The sequence below is a fragment of the Heptranchias perlo genome, chromosome 25, assembly GCF_035084215.1.
Source record: "Heptranchias perlo isolate sHepPer1 chromosome 25, sHepPer1.hap1, whole genome shotgun sequence".
Taxonomy (NCBI): Eukaryota; Metazoa; Chordata; class Chondrichthyes; order Hexanchiformes; family Hexanchidae; genus Heptranchias; species Heptranchias perlo.
This window is the reverse complement of record NC_090349.1, coordinates 37675344-37698788: the sequence shown is the minus strand read 5'-3', so window position 1 is coordinate 37698788 and position 23445 is coordinate 37675344. Positions and strand designations below refer to the sequence as shown.

At 42.1% G+C, this 23445-nt stretch overlaps 1 protein-coding gene across 3 annotated transcripts in view; it reads left to right on the top strand.

Annotated features, from left to right (window-relative positions):
• kctd10 (potassium channel tetramerization domain containing 10) overlaps positions 1 to 19205 on the top strand; it is a 28738-nt gene extending 9533 nt beyond the window's left edge. For 2 of the 3 annotated variants that reach the window (XM_068006064.1, XM_068006066.1), the window contains exons 4-7: positions 4784 to 4870; positions 5443 to 5495; positions 7542 to 7737; positions 11802 to 19205. In XM_068006064.1, coding sequence (XP_067862165.1) covers positions 4784 to 4870; positions 5443 to 5495; positions 7542 to 7737; positions 11802 to 12020 — 555 coding nt within the window. In that variant the 3' untranslated portion in view covers positions 12021 to 19205. The remainder of the gene's footprint in view (positions 1 to 4783; positions 4871 to 5442; positions 5496 to 7541; positions 7738 to 11801) is intronic. The other variant, XM_068006065.1, reaches the window with a different exon arrangement.
• Positions 19206 to 23445: the final 4240 nt, after the last annotated feature.

Here is a 23445-nt window from a genome sequence, read left to right as displayed (position 1 = left end):
CAATCTTCTCCGAGCATTACATTACTACAAACGGATGTCCCCAAAGCTGCTTCCGCTCGCTGCTGGGGACTGCAGTTGTCACAAGATAGGCTCGGGTGAAGACTGCTCAAGTCTATTTGATCTCCAAAATACCAGTCCTACAGTCTTCCCATTATTGAAACTTGCTTCTTAAATGATTCCAGTGTCCTTGCTTCAACTATGAAGTGTGTTGATGGAGTAAATAAGGAGAAACTGTTTCCACAGTAGGTAACCATTGGACACAGATTTACGATAATTGGCAAAAGAACCAGAGGAGAGATGAGATCTTACGATCTGGAGTGTACTGCTTGAAAGGGTGGAGGAAGCAAATTCAATAGTAACTTTCAAAAGGGAATTGAATATATACTTGTTAAAGAAAAAATTGCAGGACTATGGGGAGAGAGCAGGGGTGTGGGACTAATTGGAGAGCTCTTTCAAAGAGTTGGCACAGGCACGATGGGCCAAATGGCTTCCTGTGCTGTATGATTCTAACTACTGTTCCTGGCATCCTCTTCCAGCTGTTAATCACACTTTGTGTAAGGGAATACTTCCTGATTTCTGCCCTAAACTTGCGCTTCATAACCCTGCACCCGTGCTCGCTTGTCCTCCTGCCCTGACATGTCTGACGGTGTTGTTCTAATTAACTTTCTCTATCCCATCAATTTCCTTATCCATCTCTGTCAGGTTCCCTTTGAGTTATTCCCTTTTTGAGGCTGACGAGCCCTTGCTTATCAAGTTGTGGCCCACTGCTTCTCTGATGCTGGAGATCAGTTTTGTTCCTCTCCTCTGCACTGCCTTCGGTTACTGGATGTCCCCTAATATCACAGTGACCAGAACCGTACTCAGTACCCATTATCTGTGATGTAGTGTATGTGGAGTTCCAGAAAGCTTTTGATAAAGTCTCGCATGAAAGCCTGCTACGAAAGATTATGGCAGCGGGTATACTAGATTAAAAATTGGAGGTGGATAAGGAATTGGCGAAAAGAGAGGAAGCACTGGATATTAGTTAAGGAGTAGTGTTGGCTGAGGTGATGTATTGAATGGAGTGTCCCAAAAATCGGTGCTGGGACTGCTACAGTTTTTAATTTACACAAACAATCTAGATTCAGAAACGCAAAGGAAATTGGTCGCACTAGTAAATCGTATTAAATGGGTGGGGGAGACAACAAAATTTGCAGAACTGTATGGCAGATGAACATTAATACAATGCAAGGCATTGAAACGTAGGAACAGGAGTAGGCCATTCAGCCCCTTGATCCTGATCCACCGTTCAGTCAGATCATGGATGATATATATCTCGACTCCATTTACTCGTCTTTGATCCATATTCCCTTGATACCCTTCCCAACAAAAATCTATCGATCTCAATCTTGAAAATTTCAATTGAATCAGCATCCACAACCTTTTGGAAGGGAGAATTCCAGATTTCTACTACCCTTTGTGTGAAGAAGTGCTTACTGATTTCACTCCTGAATGGGCTAGCTTTAATTTTAAAATGTGTCCCCTTGTTCTGGATTCCCCCACCAGAGGAAATAGTTTATCCACTATCGAATCCATTTATCATTTTAAAAATCTCAATTAGATCACCCCTCAACCTTGTAAACTCAAAGGAACACAAGCCAAGTTTTTGCAACCTGTCACCATAATTTAACCTTTTAAGCCCCAATATCATTCTGGTGAATCTGTGTTATACTCTGGACAAACAAATGGGGGGACATACTAAATGGTCTAGGGGAGAAGCTGAAAGAGATCTGGGAATGATAGTAAACCCAATACTTAATGTACCCAGCCATTGCAAAGCAGCAGTCGACAGGGACTTGCATTTATGTAGCACCTTTAACTTAAAGAAACATCCTAAGGCACTTCACAAATATGCATAAGGGAAATAGATGCCAAGCCACAAAAGGAGAGATTAAGAGGGATGACCAAAAGCTTGGTTGAAGAGAAGTCTTTAAAACTGGAGAGCGGGGGTGGAAAGGTTTAGGCAGGGAGTTGAAGATAATAGGATGAAGATGGCTGAAGGTTGTGGGGGACGGACAATGCACAGCCTCCTGGAGTCAGAGGAATGGAGCATTTGGGAGATGGTGTAGCACTGGAGGAGATTGCAGAGACAGGTCATGGAGGGATTTATAGATATAGTTTTTAACGCAGTGGGGGTTGGGAGCCAATGTAGAGCATCGAGGATGAGGGTGATGGATGAGCGGAACGTAGTGTGAGACAGGACACACGTGGTAAAGTTTCGGACAATTTAGAATTGATGGATGGTGGAGGATGGAGTAGTCAAGTTTAAAGGTTTCAGCAGTGGAGGGGCTGCAGTAAGGGTGGAGGCAGGCCATGTTGTGAAGGTGGAAGCAGGTGGTTTTGCTGATTGATAGGACGTGGAGGCTAAAGTGCAGTTCAGGGTTGAACGGGACTCCCAAGATTGCGAGTAGTCCGGTTTAACTTGAAACAGTGGCCGGAGACAGGATGGAAACGGTGTCGAGGGAGTGGAGTTTGTGACATGGCTGAAGACAATGCAAACAGTGCTGCTCTAGATTAGCGGAGTACAGGTCTGAGGCCTTCATTCTGAATCTGTCTAGCGCCCTGGTTAGGTTAGATCATGGGTAATGCGTTCAGTTCTGCTCTGAGATACAAGGGCAATGTACAAGGCCCTGGAAATGATGCAGTCAAGGACCACGACTGATCTAGGAACATAAGAAATAGGAGCAGGAGTAGGCAGTACGGGCCCTCGAGTCTGCTCCACCATTCAATAAGATCATGGCTGATCTTCGACCTCAACTCCTCTTTCCCGCCCGATCCCCATATCCCTTGATTCCTCTAGAGTCCAAAAATCGATCTATCTCAGCCTTGAACATATTCAATGACTCAGCATCCACAGCCCTCTGGGGTAGAGAATTCCAAAAATTCACAACCCTCTGAGTGAAGAAATTCCTCCTCATCTCAGTCTTAAATGACCGACCCTTTATCTTAAGACTACGCCCCCTAGTTCTAGACTTGCCAGCCAGCCAGGGGGAACAGCCTCTCAGCATCTAACCTGTCAAGCCCCCTCAGAATCTTGTATATTTCAATGAGATCACCTCTCATTCTTCTAAACTCCGAAGGGTATAGGCCCATTCTACTCAATCTCTCCTCATAGGACAACCCTCTCATCCCTGGAATCAATCAACCTTCGTTGCACCGCTTCTAAGGCAAGTATATCCTTCTTTAAATAAGGAGACCAAAACTGTACACAGTACTCCAGGTGAGGTCTCGCCAAAGCCCTGTACAATAGTAGTAAGGCTTCCTTACTCTTGTACTCTAACCCATTTGCAATAAAGGCCAACATGCCGTTTGTCTTCCTAATTGCTTGCTGTACCTGCATGCTAACTTTTTGTGTTTCTTGTACGAGGACACCCAAATGTCTCTGAGCACCAACATTTAATAGTTTCTCACCATTTAAAAAAATATTCTGTTTTTCTATTCTTCCTACCAAAGTGAATAACCTCACATTTCCCCACGTTATACTTCATCAGCCACCTTCTTGCCTGCTCACTTAACCTGTCTATATCTGTTTGCAGACTCTTTGTGTCCTCCTCACAGCTTACTGTCCCACCAAGCTTTGTATCGTCAGCAAACTTGGATACATTACATCCGGTCCCTTCATCTAAGTCATTTAATATAGATTATTAATAGCTGAGGCCCAAGCACCGATCCTTGCGGCACCCCACTAGTTACAGCCTGCCATCTTAAAAATGGCCCGTTTATCCCTACTCTCTGTTTTCTGTCCATTAACCAATCCTCTATCCGTGCTAATATATTACCCCAACCCCATAAGCCCTTATCTTGCGTAACAACATTTTATGTGGCACCTTATCGATAGCCTTTTGAAAATCCAAATATACTACATCCACTGGTTCTCCTTTATCTACCCTGCTAGTTGCATCCTCAAAAAACTCTAATAGATTTGTCAAACACGATTTCCATTTCATAAAACCATGTTGACTCTGCCCAATCATACTATGATTTTCTAAGTGCCCTGTTGCCACTTAATAAATATTCTGTTTTTCTATTCTTCCTACCAAAGTGAATAACCTCACATTTCCCCACGTTTTCTAAGTGCCCTGTTGCCACTAAAAAAATATTCTGTTTTTCTATTCTTCCTGTAAGTTCTCTGTGGTCTGAGGACTGAGTTTATGAGGAAAGGTTAGACAAACTTCATCTTTTTAGCCTTGAAAGGAGGTATGTCAGAGGTGCCCTTACAGAGGTATATAAAATATGAAGTGGAATGGGAGAGGTTATTCCAGAGCACTATTTCAGGTAAATCACAACTTCAGGTCAGGAACACATAGGTACAGACTAGCAAAAGGCAAGTTCAGCACTGATGCCAGGAAGCATTTTTTTCCTCAGTGATTAATACCTGGCATGATCCCCAGGTAAGGTAGTGGAGGCAAAAGCTGTGGCAGTGGATGCAATTGCTCAACATGCAGTTAGATGCTGTGATGGAAGAACCATAGTTTCTATAGTAGCAGGAGCTAAATGGGCTGAATGGGCCTCCCTTACCTGTGCTTATCTTTGATTACCTTTATAACATAAAAATACATTGTCCACAATTACACAGACTTGTTTTGTTGCCACTACCTTTTATTCCTTTTTATAAGGTTTTTTAACTTTTTTTAAACAAAAAAATGTATGAAAATTATGGTCTATAAAATGAGCTTATGTTTTTTAATTTTTGAAAATGTTTTCAAGTTTGAAATGTTCTGAGATACTTGTGCTTCTTTTGCAGCAGAAAGAAACCTATGAGCCTTTCTGTAAAGTTCCTGTGATCACATCAAACAAGGAGGAACAACGATTGATAGCAACATCAAATAAGGTTAGAGCAATTGTGGAGGGTACAGTGAGTGTCACTGACTTCTGGGATATGTTGTCACTTATGATTTTTTTTTCCAATGTGTTTCTTTTTCACTGTTCACGATTAGACATGTAAGTCCATCTTTTCCTCTATCCAGTTTCAGTATTGAGTCACTCCCAGGTCAGGATAAGGCAAAACAGAGCTCCATGTAGACCATACCAACATTCTTTGCTGGAGCCAAGCTTACAAGAGCACCCTTCTCAACACCAGTGTGAAATTTTTCCATTTCCCACCCCGAACCTACGGATGGCACTGCTAATTTGTGCCAATCTCTGGATTGTTTTGTGGTATTTACCCACTTCCTCTAGGAACTGGATTAAGACTGCCCAGACATGTTTCACATTGGACCCATACTGCCGCCAGAGAGACAAAGAAACTATTTAATGCATCTGTCTGGTGTGACGTAGAGCTAATCAGTGTGATGTTGGTCTAAACCATGTACCAGACGTGCAAGGCAGTATTCCAATTGACTGCCACTACTTCTCCTTTACGTTGTGAAACCATAACTACTTGATTTTTTTTTCTCTTCACAGCCTGCAGTTAAACTGTTGTATAACAGAAGCAACAACAAATATTCCTACACCAGGTGAGCAAAGAACATCTGGTCAGTGCCAAATGCTGTTTTAGACATTACTGCGTATGTTTAGAAAATAGAGTGGATTGGTCATGATGGGCTAATGGGTGGAGTACGAAGCCATAGACCAAAAGGTCTCAATTCGCAGTCTGTGTTGCAACAGCATGGGTGATACAATTGGATTCAATGTCCCAAGGCTCGGGAGGGAAAATATCAGTCATGGCTTGCATTCCTGACCACTATCCAGTCACTCCCCTTCTTGAAAAGGCATGTGTCTGGGCATCAGGTGAGGACAGGATGTCTTTCACAACAACAACAACAACAACAACTTGCATTTATATAGAGCCTTTAACATAAAACGTCCCAAGGCCCTTCAACTGGAGCGATTATCAAACAAAATTTGACACCGAGCCACTCAAGGAGATAGGACAGGTGACCAAAAGCTTGGTCAGTGAGGTAGATTTTAAGGAGCGTCTTAAAGGTGGCGAGCCGGAGAGGTTTAAGGAGGGAATTCCAGAACTATGGGCCTAGGGCTGAAAGTACGGCCGCCGATATTGAAGCAATGAATTGGGGATGCACAAGAGGCCAGAATTGGGAGGAGCACAGAGATCATGGTGGTTTGTAGGACTGGAGGAGTTTACAAGCGGTTACACCATTCAATAGCCAACGCTCTCTGTCTAAGCCGACATATGAAGAATATCTGCTTGGGTGAGGTACCAGAGGTCTTGCCCATGTGACCATTGTTCGTATTAAACAGTATCTCAGCAAGAATCAATGCCTTTGGAAGAACAGGGGTGCGGTAGGTGGAATACCATGAGGTGAAGTACATTGTGGTGCTGTATGGCACCCATGGTTTCTTGTACCAAGTCTCCTGACTGCTTTGCTGTTGAGTAGAAACTGAGCAGAGTTTCCTAAAAAGATTGAGCGAATACTGGAAAATTAGTTTCCTTTTGCACACCTTCTGATAACTGGCTCATCATCAACGTTGACAGAAGCCTGAGAGCAACTTCTTTCCACACACTCCTACCAAATTGGGAAATAATGTATTCTATAGGGAGGAATAAAATATATAGAAAAAATAGGCAAGAATATTATGCTGTAGTGACAAGTAGTGCCCCACTGTAAGACCTTTAGAACCATTTCAAATGTGTGGTGAAAAATAAGGCAATTCTTTTTATTAACCACTTTGCTTTTACATCACTGTCAATGGATCTAGTGATATTAGACATGAATTACTTTTGAAGTGTAGTCACTGTTGTTATGTAGGCAAACCAGCAGCGCCCAATTTGTGCATAGCAAGGAATAACAAACAGCAATGAGATATGACCAAATAATCTGTTTTGGTAGTATTGGTTGAGGGATAAATGTTGGCCAGGACACCAGCAGAACTCCTCTGCTCTTCTTCGAACAGTGTCGTGGGATCTTTTATGTCCTGAACAGACAGGGCTTTAGTTTAACATTTCATCTGAAAGACGGCGCCTCCAGTAGTGCAGCACTCCCTCAGTGTTGAAATGTCAGCCTAAATTTTATACTCAAGTCCTGGAGTGAGGCTTGAACCCATGACCTTCTGACTCGGAGGTGAGAGTGCTACCCACTGAGCCAAGTTGGCCCAGCAATAATGGGTAGGGTGGTCCTAGCTGGATGGGTAGACTCTGTGCTGGTAAGCTATGCAATTTTAGCCATTCAAACTTCAGCCGCACCCTACACATACTTAAGGGAGTCCTTAAGCCTTGATTCTTGGTCACGGTCTCTGGTTTTAGATAAATGAGATATGGCCATACAGCGGAGAGTGTGCAGTCCATATCAGGCAAAATGAAGAATTCATTAATATCTTGGTAGTTTGGTTTGGAGACTTGTATCTCAAGCCTTGCTGAGCAAACCCAAAAAAAAGGTACTACAAAAATTTCAATGCTATTTCATATTTGCGACTACCCATTCATCTCACTGTCGCTGGATCTCTTTATGCTAGAGGTGAAAGATAGGGTTCCGATCAACTGCCACCAACCTGCTTCAAATTGTTTCGCGCCTCGTTAAACTTCTTTTTTTGTATACTTCCAGCAACTCTGATGATAACATGCTAAAGAACATCGAGCTGTTCGACAAGTTATCTCTGCGCTTTAATGGCAGAGTCCTTTTCATAAAGGACGTCCTTGGCGATGAAATCTGCTGCTGGTCCTTTTATGGGCAGGGCCGAAAGATCGCTGAGGTCTGCTGCACCTCCATTGTGTACGCAACAGAGAAGAAACAGACCAAGGTGGGTTTCAACTTGGAGGCTGAACTGTTTTTTGCTCACTGACATACTCGTAACCAAGGTGCAGATTCTTCCTGTGAAACAAAATGAATGAACCTGGACTCTCCTCAGTCATTTGACCTGCTGTCCTTATAATCTGGGCCCTGCTAATAGAAACCCACAATCTGTCTGCTTTTTAGAAAATAAAAAAAATGGCCAAATCTATATTAATTTGCTTTTTTCTAATATTTTAATCTGAGCATTTTCAAAATGTTACTGACCAAGCAATATTCTAATAAACCGTTCACTGTTACTAAGATGATTGCCATTTACTATGGTTAAAGCCCATGTCATAGTGATCAGGCAAAAGAAAGAACTTGCTTTTATATATCGCCTTTCACAACCTCAGGACATCCCAAAGCACTGCACAGTCGATGAATTACTTTCTGAAGTGTAATCTGTGTTGTAATATAGGGAAATAGGGCATCGAATTTGCACACATCAAGGTCCCACAGACAGCAATGAGATAAATGACTAAATGATCTGTTTTAGTGATTTGGTTGAGGGATAAATATTGGTCAGGACACTGGGAAGAACTCCCATTGCTCTACTTCAAATATTGTCACAGGATCTTTTACCTCCGCCTGACGGAGCAGATGGGGCCTCGGTTTCATGACTCATCTGAAACCTCTGACACTGCAGCACTCCCTCAGTACTGCACTGGAGGGCCAGCCTAAATTAATCTGCCCAAGTCTCTGGAGTGGGGCTTGAATGCATGACCTTCTGCGTCAGTAGAGAGAATGCTGCACTGACCAAGGCTAACTCTAGATAGCAATGTTCCTCAATAACTACTAATCAGAAAATTAATTTTTTGTCACAAGCTCGTACTTCACCAGCTTTGTCTGCATAGGAGCGAGACTAGCTTTTTGTTTTCTTAAAGCAAGATATCACAAAGGAAAATCAGTATGATGGTGGAAGGTTTGATCATATGAAATAGAGAATAATGGTGCAATTACAAGGCAGTGAGCTCACTGAAAGGTTCTGGGGATCACAGAAAGTGCAACAGTAAAGCTCGAGTGGTTTTATCATCTGAACACTCAGATTCCATCATACCTTGCAATTACTCTGGGATGTCATTGATGCGTGACAGCAACTAAACTGAAGGATTAATGATTGTGGTGTAATCATTAAGTCCAGGTTTAAATTGTCAGTAGGAAATAATCTGACCTCTGAATATATATAATATGGCTGCTCTAATTAGAAATACCCGTTGAATTTTCACCAGCTTTTTAAAAGTATGCAGTAGCTCATATTGCAGAGAGCACAGCCTCCTATCCATGTGGAAAGTGGATTAATTGAGTGTACATTACATTACAAGCCCTTGTGATGAAAGCAAATGCAAGCTATCAGTCATCCTCGCTGCTACTTTGACACTGTCCTTGCTGGTCTCCTCAGCCCCACCCTACACAAACTCGAATTCATCCAGAATTCTGCCGCCTATATCATAGAATAGTTACAGCGCGGAAGGAGGCCATTCGGCCCGTCAAGTCCGTGCCGACTCTTTGAGAGCAATCCAGCTAGCCCCGCTCTCCCACCCTATCTCCGTAGCCCTGCAAATTTTTTCCCTCCAAGTACTTATTCAATTCTCTTTTGAAAGCCATGATTGAATCTGCCTCCACCACCCCCTCAGGCAGTGCATTCCAGATCACAACCACTCACTGTAAAAAAAAAAAAAAAAGTTTTTTCTCATTTCACCTTTGGTTCTTTTGCCAATCATCTTAAATCTGTGTACTCTGATTCTTGACCCTTCTGCCAATGGGAACGGTTTCTCTCTCTCTGTCCAGACCCTTCATGATTTTGAATAACTCTACCAAATCTCCTCTCAACCTTTTCTGCTCTAAGGAGAACAACCCCAGCTTCTCCAATCTATGCACATAACTGAAGCCCCTCATCCCTGAAATCGTTCAAGTAAATCTTTTCTGCACCCTTTCTAAGGCCTTCACATCCTTCCTAAAGTGCGGTGCCCAGAACTGGACACAATAGTCCAGTTGTGGCCGAACTGGTGTTGATGAAGGTTCATCATAATCTATTTTATAAAGCCCAGGATCCCGTATGTTTTCTTAACCACTTTCTCAACCTGCCCTGCCACCTTCAACGATTTGTGCACACATACCCCCAGATTTCTCTGTTCCTGCACCCCTTTTAGAATTGTACCCTTAGAATTTAGCATTGTATATCTTCTTCATAGTCCTGCACACCCAACATCCCAGTCTTTGTTGCTCTCCACTGGCTTCCTGTCCCTAGCACACTTACACATAAAGTCCCTGTCCTTGTCTTCATATCCCTTCACCGTCCTGCTCCAGCCTACCTCTGCAATCTTCTCCAAGTATGAAAGCTCCACTTTTCCTGCTCTCGTCTGCTGCATCTCCCTCCGCACCACCATTGCTGCCAGAGCCTTCAGTCACCTGGGCCCTACACTTTTAGTAATACTCCTTCGAAACCTCATTCTCTTGCTACCTTCCCCCCCCCCCCCCCCCACCATTATAAAATGCACCTCTTTGTCTTCAGCCACCTTCCCTAATTCTCCCCTACTTCCTGCTCAGTGTCCTTCTATAGTGCCTTGGGATGCTGTATTACATAGAAGGCACTATATAAATGCAATTTGTTTCTCCCTCTTTCCTCTCCCCGCTTCTTTCTGATTGACGTGCACCATAATTCAGACTGGCTCACAACCTTGCTCCTTAGCTTCTGCCTATGCTGCTGTCATAACTGGTTGCTGGGACACACATTAGGATGTGCTGGGAAGAGTTTTCCTCCAATTTCACATGTGGGGAAGCAACTGCTCTACAATCAACTGAGCTACGTAGGAAATATGGTGTGAACCGCTCTCCTGTCTCTGTGGTATAGCCTGTTGGACCTCTAATTTACTGTGCTACCTCACACGTTTAAGTTACACTAACTAATTATCAAAAGCTTTGTAGCCTGAAACCTTATTGGGAGTTTTTTTTTAAATGTTGGCCAGTGTTTAGTACTTGTATAGTTAATAGAGTGTAACTTGTAAAAATCCTGATCAGCATGATAACATATCACTATAATCAGTAGCCTACTCACTAAGTGAGAGATCTGGGCAGCTCATGACCTGGAGAAGGTGGCAGCGTTATTTAAAATAACCAATTTGCTTTTGGTGACATTCTCGTACTGTACAGAAAGCTCTGGTTATTTACTGTACCTGACCTGTAACAATGGTGCCTAAAGTGATGTAACTAGAAAATGCTGGAACACCACAGCGGGTCAGTTAACGTCTGAAGGAAAAAGTTATGTTTATGTCTCAGATATGGCCTTTGAGTTCCGGTGAAGTGTTCTTATTTTCCTGTTTCAGGCCATGGATGACCTGTTGCATGGTTTCTATTTTATTCAAGACCTACAGTATTTGTGATTTTTTTTTTTAAGTGTAATTAAGTAAAAAAGGTGTCAGCTATGGCTCAGTGGTAGAACTCATGCCTCTGAGTCAGATGGTTGTGGGTTCGAGTCCCACTCCAGAGACTTGAGCACAATAGTCTAAACTGACACTCCAATACAGTAGAGATCCCATGGTACTATTTCAAAGAAGAACAGGGGAGTACTCCCTGGTGTCCTGGGCAATATTTATCCCGCAACCAACATCACTAAAACAAATCATCTGGTTATTATCTCATTGCTGTTGTTGGATCTTGCTGTGCACATATTGACTACCGTGTTTCCTACGTTACAACAGTGATTACACTTCAAAAGTACTTTATTGGCTGTAAAGCGCTTTGGGCGGTCATGAAAAGCGCTATATAAATGCAAGTCTTTATGTTTTAATGACTGACGGCCACAGTGTTCAGGCCCTCTGTGGTATATATTTCGGTACTCCTTATAATAGAAGATTTGTGCACAGATTTTGACTAAGCTGGCAATCACCCTTGTAGTAAAGGAGTGCCATTCCATTGTCAGACAAGGAAAGTGAATTGAGACACTGCCATTAGATTGCCGCCAGTATATTTGAATTCACTAAGTTTGATGTACAGCATTGTGAAATGTTGATTGACGATTTGTCACTCCTGCAGGTTGAGTTCCCTGAAGCCCGAATCTATGAAGAGACTCTGAATATTTTATTGTACGAGCCCCAGGATGGGCGTGGACCTGACAATGCTCTGCTGGAGGCAACTGGAGGAGCTGCTGGTCGGTCTCACCACCTCGAAGAGGAGGAGGAGCGGGAAAGAATTGAACGGGTTCGGAGGATTCACATCAAGCGCCCAGATGACCGATCACACCTCCATCAGTGAGGGAAAGCATCATCACCTCGGCTTCTGCTTGGCCGAGACTCTATATAGGTCCAAATTCTAACCCTTTACCCTTGCCCTCCCCAGAGAAAAAGAGAGAAGATAAAACTTTGTCACATAATGGGTTCATGCAAAGTTTGGTAACAGTGAAAGGGTTAAAACCAATCGGTAAAACTTAGCTAGGCTGAAGAACTCCTGATGATATGCAGTACATGGAATGCTGAGGTATGGACAAATAATTACACACTGAAAAATCTAGCTTGGGAATCCGATTGCACAGCTAAATTATAGCCTTAAGCGTTGCCCTAATTATTGGTGAAGAGGCAATATACTTTTTTCTTTAAAATTGTACAGACTATGTTCGACTATTACTCTTCATAGAAGATGTAACTGTGCAGTTAATTTATTTTCAGTGTTAACAGAAATGCTGCAATTTCTCAAAGTAGCTCTTTCAAACTTGGCTGACCCAACGTGCTGATCAGAATAAGGTGGAGATGGTGGCAATGTACAGTAGGTTAATCAGCACCTGAGAGAAAGGTGAACATTTAGCGTTCTCGTGTAGAATCTCCATGCCAAACGTTAGCCTGCCCTTTCTCCTTCAGATGCTGCTGACCTGCTGTGTATTTCCAGCATTTTGTTGTTGCTATTTCAGATTTCCAGCATTTCTTTTTACCTGTGCTAATTGGAATAGCAAAGTCACACACATTGCTGAGCAAAATCTAATTTCCTTCTGCTTCACATTGAGCACTCTGTAGTTATATTCCTCATTTTTTTTAGGGAGTAAAGACGTAACTTTTTTTAGGCACTACTTCCCTGGATTCACTCAAACAACTAGGAGGCACTTGTTGCAGTTCTCAGGTTACAGATCATCTGATCATCATCACATTGCTGCTTGTGAGACCTTGCTGTGCACAAATTGGCTGCCTCGTATCCTATATTATGACAATGACTACACTTCAAAAGTACCTAATTAGCTGTAAAGCACTTTGGGACGTCCTGTGGTCGTGAATGGCACTATATAAATGCAAGGTTTTTTTTTAGTTTGCCTTGCAATCCTAGAGGACTGTAATCCATTGCTTTTTTAAGATTTGCAGAGCACTGTTGTTGGTTTCCTCACCCCTTGCAGATCAAAAAAGGTCTTTTTTATTCCCAATGCCCAGTCATGATAGACTTATAACACTCAACTCTCTTCCTATTGTTTTGCCCCTGGCCTGTTCCATTTTAAACTTTTTGCCAGGCGAGTGATCAGCAGCTTAACTCACAAGCTACCACTGTGAAGCAGTGATCACTTGAATGGGAGGGGGTTATTGAGAATTTTTTTCAGTAATGCATGATGGAAGGGCTAACCTGTATTGTCCAGTGCATGATGTAAGCACGCTCACAGGGATTTAATTACGTTGCCCAAAATATGTTCTTGTAGCACATTGGACCTCTTCGGATTTATTTCCACACTACATGTACTTGCCCATAATTCACTGTGTACTGATGTCATCAGGAGCAGAATGTATCTTCAGCATTCCTGCTTTCAAATGTGTGTCAGATTTTAGCCAAGCACTGAGAGGATTTCTATCCCTGATCAAAATAGTTACCAGAACAGTGTATTTAAAAAATATATTACTTTTGTTGGCCCAACGTTTGACTGTGAAACACGGTTTATGATGCTGGCGCTTGCATTAAGGACCCAATTCCCTACTGATCTGCAGTGGTATTAAAATAACTCTCCTCCTTCCTCAAAGGCCGAGACAAGGAGCACAGTATAACTTATTACAAAGAGACTCTAGTTATTTTATCTGCTTAAAAAAAAAATCTTATTTTGTTTTTCATTTGGCGCATAACCTCCAATTTGATCAGGAGAATCAAATTAAGTTTGGAAATCAGAGTTAACGTTTCAGGTCCAGTTCTGACAAAAGGTCTTCGACCTGAAACGTTAACTCAGATTCTCTCTCCACAGATGCTGCCTGCTAAGTGTTTCCAGCATTTTCTGTTTTTATTTCAGATTTTGTTTTTGAGTTGGGAAATCAGGTTGAATGGTTGCAGATGTCATGACCGAGGGTAATACCAGTGCTGTACAGTAGTGTAAGAGTGGGTGATACTGTGCCCACCCCTGCTAGAGATGGGGACAATCTTCCACTGCAAAATATTCTATCTAATAGCTTAACTGAGAACCTAAAGAAACTCACTCCAGAGGTAACTAATACAGCACTAGTATTACCAGAAAGAAAAGAGAATTTGTGTGTGGGAGCTAGATTTGCCTTGAATCCAAGCCATATCACAGTTCTCACAACTCAGGACTAAATGGTTAACATTTTATGTTTTTCTTTCATTAATGCAAGGTTACTGCTGGTTGCATACAATAATTAGCCAGCTAAGCAAAATCATGTGCTGAATCTAAGCCACCAATAAGTTAAAATGAAAGAAATCAGTTTGCAGCGCAATGGAATTTTATACTATGTCCATTTGAACTGTGGTGGGAAGGGAATGGGAAGTCACCTAGCAGTATAATTAGATTATAGATTCCCAAACTAGGGTTCTATTGAAAAGAGCATTTTGAGATGCGTAACAATGGAGTGAAGCACTGATAATTACAAGTCTGTCACTAGTGGTGGGAATAGTTTACGATGATGAATCAAGAGCATCACATAAGCATATTGACTCAATTACAATTTTCCTATAGCATTGTCAGTACCAATGCACTCAATAAGCCTGGCGCCAGTGCTAGTGCGGAAATTTGTGTAGAATGGTATAAATCTGCCGACCTGTCCTAATCCTTTCAGTGCACCGAAACAAAGCATCAGTCTGTTGAATCTAGGTGAACAATAATTAAGTTTTATCCTCTGATCTCATTTTTGACTTGCACGATTTTGTTGAACAGCACTGGGTGAGGGGGAAATGGAGGATAAACTGACAAGAGTGGGAGAGGGAGAGCTTGTTTGTGGTTAGTTGCAAAGTAATAATGACCTGTATTATTAATGAGCAATGTATTCTTGTTACACATGCTTTGAACTAAGTAATGAAAATGGTACCCTCTTGACTGTTCACTGATTCATTGAATCAGTATTTTGACATCAAATGAACTTTAACCAGTAGAATGGAGGCTCTTGCCTCCAGTCACCAGTTCTGTAGCCTGATGAAGAACATCACTGAATATTACAATCAGTAGTACATCTGTCAGTGAACTAACACTGGTAGTAAACTGCAGCTAACCAATAATTAGGACCAATGATTTACTATCACTCAAAAACCAGCATTCTTGCTGCTTTTGGGATTCTTTTAGGCAAAATTGCAGCTCTTTGGTAGCAAAACGCTGTAAATGCAGTAATTGTAGACATTCGTGGCACAGTGCCAACTCATGCGCCTGACCAGTAATCAGAAAAAATCTTACAATTGTAGAGTCCATTACAAAGACTTTCTTAGCTAGTGAATTTCAGTTGATCCCATCTTTTAAACAGTGTTTCTTCACTGTTCCAGTGTCTTTGCAGAAAAGGCGACTTTTCCCATCTCTGGGGCCTGAACCTACTCCACCGTGAGTCTTTTAGCATTGCTAGCTTAAAAATTGAAAGTAGCGCTATTGTACCTACTTAAATGTGACTTCACATCGAAAGGAAAACATACCTCACGCTCATACTCTATCAATTTTCTACAGTGCCTTCTGTTGACTTGCATAGATTTCTGGCTGCCAGTAATTTTAACATTTAAATGGCAATCTCCCCGTGAGTGTTAGCTTGGCCCAGTGGGGAACACTCCTGCCTCTGGGACAGAAGGTTGTGCATATGAGCACATAATTCAGGCTGACACTCCATTGCAGTACTGAAGGTGTGCTGCATTGTCAGAGCTGTCGCCCTTCAGAAGAGACATCAAACTAAAGCCCTGTGGACATTAAAAGCTGTAATGGGATGACAGTAGATTTGGTATTATGGAAAGATAAGATCACATGGGCTGAAGTACTGTATTCATCTGAACCTGTCTTGTGATCTTGTAAATTCTGCATTTTGGCTTTTATCTGAATCTTTAAGCTACAGTCAGAATATGTGGGGAATGAGTTAATTGCAGGCTGTTTTTTAAAATTGGTTTCAGTGCAGGAAGTCCTTCCCATCTGCTGTTATAATCCTAGAGGAGTTGCTATGCAGGCTGAGAATGCAGCCAGTACCTCAACATTGCAAAAAATGTTTTTCATTACCTGTTACTAAAAGAGGGGGGGGAAATGTATGGATTTGCCAGATATCCAGTGATCTTTTACTGTTCAAATCATGTCCCCCTGGGGAATGTATAGACCACTGGTGCTTAGAAGCCTGAATCCCTAGTTTGCTTGATTAGATGTGTTGCTTCAGATAGAACTAATTGGACAATTCTAAAAACTGAACGTTTGAACAAACCTGCAGGAGTGTCCCATCCGATCGTGCACTGAAACATTTTAACTCGGCAGGGTCAATAGATCCCTTCTGTTATTAAGTCCAAGTCCGGCCTCCCTTTCTCTACTGATCTGAACGAAACACGTTTCCTTTGGACACAAATTCAAAATCCTACAACTTAGCTGAGGACTCTATGCCTTATTTGATATTACTATTGGTGGGACTTTGAAAATAGTTGGTATGGATTGCACGTATTCTGTTTCTTCATGTGTATGAGGAACAATCTATTAAAACATATTTTGATTACTAGTGCGCATGTCACTACATGTACACGTTATCTACTATGTTTTTGTTGGGTTAATGTCAATGAAAGGTTCTGAAATATATTCATATCAAAAGATTCTAATTATTTTTGATGCCAGTGGTCAGCCAGTACAGATTTTAATTCTATTTGATTTATTCTGGTACAGGTTTTACTTCAGACCTACAGGCCCAGTACTGGTCCTGCTGATTCGCAGTTTGAGCATTGCTGTGAAGCTCTTATGTAGTGTGTGATTAACGGCTATTTTTGTTTTCCAAAGTTTGTGGCTTAAATGTACAAGTGGAACCCTCATTATCAGCCACAGGGGGTATTACTGGAATTGGTAGATAATTGACCGTCCCCAAATTTTGGTTTCAAACATGCAGTACAGCAGTGTAGGAGTGAAGACGTATACAGTACAAGTAACAAAAGAAATGCTATATAGTTTCGACGGCCTAGAAATTCCATGGCGCAAAACAGGCGCCTAAGCATCCAATATCGCAGGCTGGACGCGCACTCTCATTAGGCGCCAGAAGTGCTCCGCCCACCATGTTGGTAAAGGCAGTAAAAGAGGCATCCAAGGCCCATGCCTTTTGCATATGCAGATTTGTTTGAGGCCCGCTTTGTAAAATTGGGCTGCCCTGAACGCAGCCAGCACAGGGCCAGCAGAGTTCAGGAAAGCGTGGTCTACATGCGGCCTAACCAGCGGTCCTAAAAGGGACCCAGCAGGTGTCAGCAGTTAGCCGGTTTCACGTAAAGGTGACCCGAGGCCCAATATCGGATGTGCCTTGGGCCGAGCCGTTGCAGTGCAGGAATCGTTCCTCGTGCCCAGTTTGCGGTGGCAGGCTGGCGCAAACCGATTTCTAGGCCAAAGCCATACCACAAAAATTCGGGTGGATAATTGGAGTCTGGGTAATGGAGGCTCCACTGTAGGTTTAGAGACTAGCAGGTTTTTTGCTTTGTTTCAAAACTATTTTCTTAAAAATGCTTATTTTTAAAAAGAAAAGAATTATGTGTCTGTCTTAATGGCTGTGAACAAAAGAAAAGAATTTAGGAGTCTGTATATCTCAAATACTGACTCAGTCATTTAAATGTTCAGCGTTGATATCATCCGAAACTAATAGTGATAGTAAAGTCCCGTTTATGACACTCTTTCGACATTAGTAGACGTTGGAACAACCTCACTGCCTCAGTTTTAAGTCTGTAACCGACTTTCTATCAGAAAGCAGCACACAAGACAATCGGTTAATATTACATTGTCCAGCAAGCTTTTCCCAGGAAGCAGTGCAATATATAACCCTCCTTTTCCTTGTTTCCATATCCTCCATTTATAGAGCGCTTTTATGAAAGTGGTTCACGGGAGACACTCGTGAGATGATCAAAAATTATAGGCAAGAACCTTCTGCAGCTATTGCCAAGTTTAAACGTTTTTAGGAGTAAGCATTAATCTGCTTATGTAGTATTCACTTCTCTTTCCCAGTCTCGAACCTTCTGCCCCCACCATGTTACAATTAACTGCAATTGTTGAAACTCTTACTCGGGTTCCAGTGTTAGCAGTTTGATTAATGGCTCAATTTAAGCCAATTCAGGTGATTGTTGGGGGTTACCAGCCACATCCTTTTGAATGGTTTCCTGGTCCTTCACAGATAATCTGCTGTTTGATCGCATTTTGGCTGAGAGTAAAGATGGTCTTAATAGCATAGAACAAATTTGACATGAAAATTTATTCAAAAGTTCCTGATAATAGTAATGCTTACAGGATACTAAGCGAAATGAGTTTGGGCAATTCTGAGTGGGCACGGTCCCACAGCACAGAACTGCCTTTAATGTGGCACTAAATTGGCACTCGTACTCCGAGACCACAGGGCGACTAGCATGGGTAGTGGAAGGATGCCCACTGGTACAGAAGGGGGTGCTCTCCTGAGGTGGGGGCTGAGGTGTAGCGAGCTTTACTCTGCATCACATTGCTACAGTACTGGAGTGCTGCTCTGAACTTGAGTCTAAGACACAGTGTTGGGCCAGAGTAGAGAGCTCTACATCTAACCATGGTATACCTGACCTGGAAGTGCTTGATGGTTGACCAAAATGGAGTGTGCTTCATTCCCCAGTAGTAACGTCCTGCACCTTGATGAGCGCAAAGTTCACGCCAAAACTTTTTTTTAAAATCAGTAATCCTTAAGCACAAGTGATTCATTCAAGCCAGTACTGCAGTAATTATCAACAGAATTGTACTTAGGAGTCCTGTCTCACCAGCACAGCAATCTGTATGCAACGTTTCAATTGTATGTTCAATTAGATGTCTGATTTTATTTGTTTTTTTTAATCTTTTGAGTACTTGTTTAATTTGATCTGTGTTCAACTGTTTGAACCGCTTTTGATTGAATGTCACGGAAGCATATACTGTACTGTATTCCATTTTTATTTTTATAATCGTCTTAGTACAATGTTGGAAAAAATCTGTATTTTATACAGTTGTAAAACTCTGCCACTTTATTTAGCTAAACAAAAGGTAAATAAAGCTTGAACTATATTTATAAATATCTATACTTTGCCTACCTACGTATAAGGATATGTACATGTTCCGTTTGGCGCTTTCTTTTATGTAATTATATCACTTGCCAATCAGCTAAAATAGATTCCATATATTTTCAATGCTGGGAACAATATACTTGGGCCTCAGTGTCCCCAGGCTAAGGTGGGAAAACAGCCAAGGTTCCTGCTCCTGTTTGCGATCCAGTGAAAGTCTGTGCACAACCCACGGTATCCTGTTCAACCCCGAGCAGAGCTTCAAACTCCACATCTAGGCCAACACCAAAACTGCTTAACTTCCATTTTGGAATTTCATCCGCTTCCATCCCTATCTCATCCCACCCCAGCTGAAATCCTAATCCTCTCCTGTGTTATCTCCAGGCTCAATTTTGCTGACCTGAGCCCCATCCTACCGAAACTCAAACTCATCCAGAACCCTACCGGCTATGCCCTATCCCATCCTAAGTATAACTCATCTATTAACCCAGGCTTTGCTGACTTTCATGATTCCCTGACTCTCAGCTCTTTGGCTTCAAAGCCCTAGTCCTTGTATACAAGTCTGAGCAACCTACGCTCTCACTCATACCCTCTGCACTTCTAACTCTGGCATACTAGTCACACTCCCTCCACCCCAAAATGAGTGGCAGAGCCTTCCAGATCCCAGTCCTGGTCCCCATACCACATCCTCATACATGCACTTTGTAGCAGGGAACCACTAGATAGCAATCTGAAGTAGGAATTCTGGATGAATTCCCTTCCCTAGCTCGAGGGTACAGTGGCACACTGTAACACCTTTAATGCAACCATAGCTAACTAAAGCATAAGCCAGGATTGAACCTGGGACCTTCCTGTCCTGAATGCGTCAGTTCCACAATGACCTACTGAGCAAACAGGGAGCGCTTCAGAAGTCTGGTTGTTCCCATTCTTCAAAAGAATATGTCAGAGAGAATCCCTGCGATGCAAATTGTAGATGAACTGATTGGCCTTTTGCCTCATGTTTTATTATCCTTGTGATGGTTGTAGGAAAGAGACGGATAGGTCCACAATTATGCACTTCAGAATTTTATTTGTCTAAATTGAAGTTGCGTGATGTATAATCAGATTTATGTCCCATGAGTGGACTGATCTGTGGTCAGCAACATGTGTTTATTTTGTTTAGAGCCCAAGGTGAAGGGTCAAGGCCTTTAACACAGGGCACCACCAAGGTGGAAAACAGTGGGAGAGAAGATGAGATAAATCAAGTGGTGGTGGTTAGGTGATGCTAAGCTTGGCTTTTAAAAATCTGTAGATTCCGTGCGGAAGGGAAGACCTTGGGAACTGAGGAGTTCCACGGGCGATCCTGAGAAAGAAAAGAGTTTCAGAGAAGGAGGCATACAAGTCTAGATTTCAACTCTAGGATACAGCAATAAGGAAGAGTGTGAGCTTAGAATGCAGCTTAGAAGGAATGTGAGAGAAAAGTTCAGAGGAACCCAAATAGGTAAGTAACAGAATGATCAGATACAAGCTGTTTCTTGTACTCTGTCTAGGAGTGTGAGGTGAGTAGAAGAACCTCCCAGGCATAGGAACAATATCCAAATCTTAAAACAGATTTGGCTACATCACGATTTATGAGTTGAAGGAGGAAAAAAAAGTGATTGGCATGAAAGTGGGATAATATATTCCCATGGTTGGATGATTATATATTCTGCTTACTGTATTTGGTTAAATTATAATAGATATGTAAATGCTAAATGTGAACTGTGTGTGTGTATTCCTGTATGAGGCATTCTTCCTATTTGCCAGCCAAAAAACATGACAAAAAAATTCTGACTGACTAATAAGTTGCCACACCAGGCTGTGCAGCTCCTCAGAGTGGGGCTTTTAATACCCACTGACAGAGTGGAAAGTTGAGAGAAGGGGGGGAATGGAAGACCATGCATAACATCATAGAGATACTTATGACATCTGTCCATGCTGTTCATCCTCCATTCTGAAAATGGTGATGTCCCCTCTTTCCCTTCTCTGGAGGTCCATGTTGATACACTGGCTAGGAGTTAATCACTGGAACAACTTAAACAGCAACAGAAGAAAGACCTGCTTTGTCCTTGAGAGAGGACAGAGGGATACAAGAAATATCATTCCAGTGTTACACAGCACTACCATCTCGGAGCCTTCTTTGTCTTACAAACGGTAGTCCAAGAACAATCTATACTTAAAACACTTTTTATAGTTTACAGAACACGAAACAAAACTACACCGCACATTAGCTTCAACAGGACCGAGAAAACTCTCCAACTCCCAGTGTCTTCCAGTTCTCCCTATTTCTGTTGAACCTAGCCCTTTTATGCTCACCTGGCTGGGGGACATCTCTACCCACTCCAGTAGCAATTACCTGTTAAAGACGAGGTTTTTAAAGGGGCAATACTCTTACTCTGGTATTGGGGCCCTCATCAGCCTGCGGATCACATTCCAGCCCTCAATCACCTTGTTACACTAGGTATTGGGAATTTAAGTTATAAAGAAAGGTTAAGGAAGCTGAGCTTGCTTTCTTTGCAAAAAGAGATTTGGAAGTGACCTAATTGAAGTTTTCAAGATTATAAAGGGACTTGGCAAAGCTTATCAAGATAATTTGATGACCACGGTGAAGGGTTCAAATATCAGGGGACACAAGTTGAACATTAGGAAGTTAGAAGTAAGAAGGGAAGTCAGGTAGAAGTTTTTCACCAAAGGGTATTAGATTTGTAGAATTTGTGGAGGTCTGTAAAGCAAATAGGGTTCAAGAGGCAATTAGATGGATTCCTGGAAAGTGAAGCAATTATGGACTGATGCAAAGGTGAGTTGGTAGGATTGATGTATCAAAAAAGGATTGGCTCATTAGGCCAAATGGCCTTTGTTCCTAAAACTTCTTGCACTCTTTGTTTTAGTAATACAACAAGCTTTGCCAGCAAATGGCTTAGTTGATAAAGGCACTGCCTAACTGAGGTGTACAGACCAGATTCATTCCCAAGTCCAGCTGGGACGACAGTAGGGGTGCTACAATTGAATTTAGTGCCCTTGGCTGAGAAGGTGAAAATTCAGCTGGTTTTCCCACTCCTACATAGCTATCCAGTGATTGCTGCTGGAAGTGTATTTGTGCGGACATCATGTGAGGAAAGGATCTGGATTGGGCTCGCTGTGATTCTTCAAGTGGTCAAATGGGCCTGCTGACACTCACTGTCTAGGCTCGCACATGAAGAATGACCACTTGGGCAAAGTACCAGAGAATCGCCAGCACCCGTGAGACCATAGCCCAGCAAGAAATCACTGGCTAAAGGAGAGGAGAGAAACGTGATGGAAAAACACTTCTTGGGTCCAAGGGCTATTTCTAAAATTTCTCGTTGTCGTTATTTTCTAGTTTGCTAAGCCACAACTAATTTTATTAATATAGAAAGGAACAGTGGTTGAGCTGGAGAACTGTTCCATATTCGCACAATCGCATTAAATTAACAACACTATTATTCAAATTTCTGCAAGTGTCAAGTGTAAGCAATTGCACAACAGAAAATAGACGTTAATGAGTTCCTGGGCGAGAATCCATTATTTTATTATCCAACAAAACACTGGAGCAGCAAAACTACAACGGATTAAACCGAGAAAGGAAAAAATATCTGCAGACATCCAGAGCATTAATGGCTTTTAAAGTCAATTATTGCAATGAGTAACAGGATACAGTCATAGAAGAATGCGTTTTGAACAGTGAAATGTCACGATGAGGTTTTATTTTACCATTGTGTCTTAATCCTAGAGTTTAACAACTGGCTGTTCCTTCTCTGTTTCTGATTCATACACATCAACATTTATAATTGCGATTGTTTCCTGGGAATGTTTCTGTTTATTTTTAAGTAAATTGCAAGCAAATTAATATTACATTTTCCAGGTAAAAATTATGCCATGGAATTTTGAACATTGCACTTTTTTTTTGCTGTTCACTCCCGCTAATGTTTGCTCCCCTCCTCTTCTCCTGAAGACACTGAATAATTGTGGTTAGTAACCCAGAGGTCGTGAGTTCAAGTCCCACCATGGCGACTTGTTAAATTGAATTCAGTTAATCTGAGAGGTCCATGAATTGCTGTGAGCGGTGAACGAACGGCGATCGCCGCTCCATAGATTTATACTCGCCCATTAACTTACCGCGGGAACTTCCTCTAATAGGAAGCTGAGAGGAGCCCAGCGTTAACTCCAGCGAAGCTAGGACCCAGGGAAGAAGTGAGCAGATCGATCTCTCCCCTCG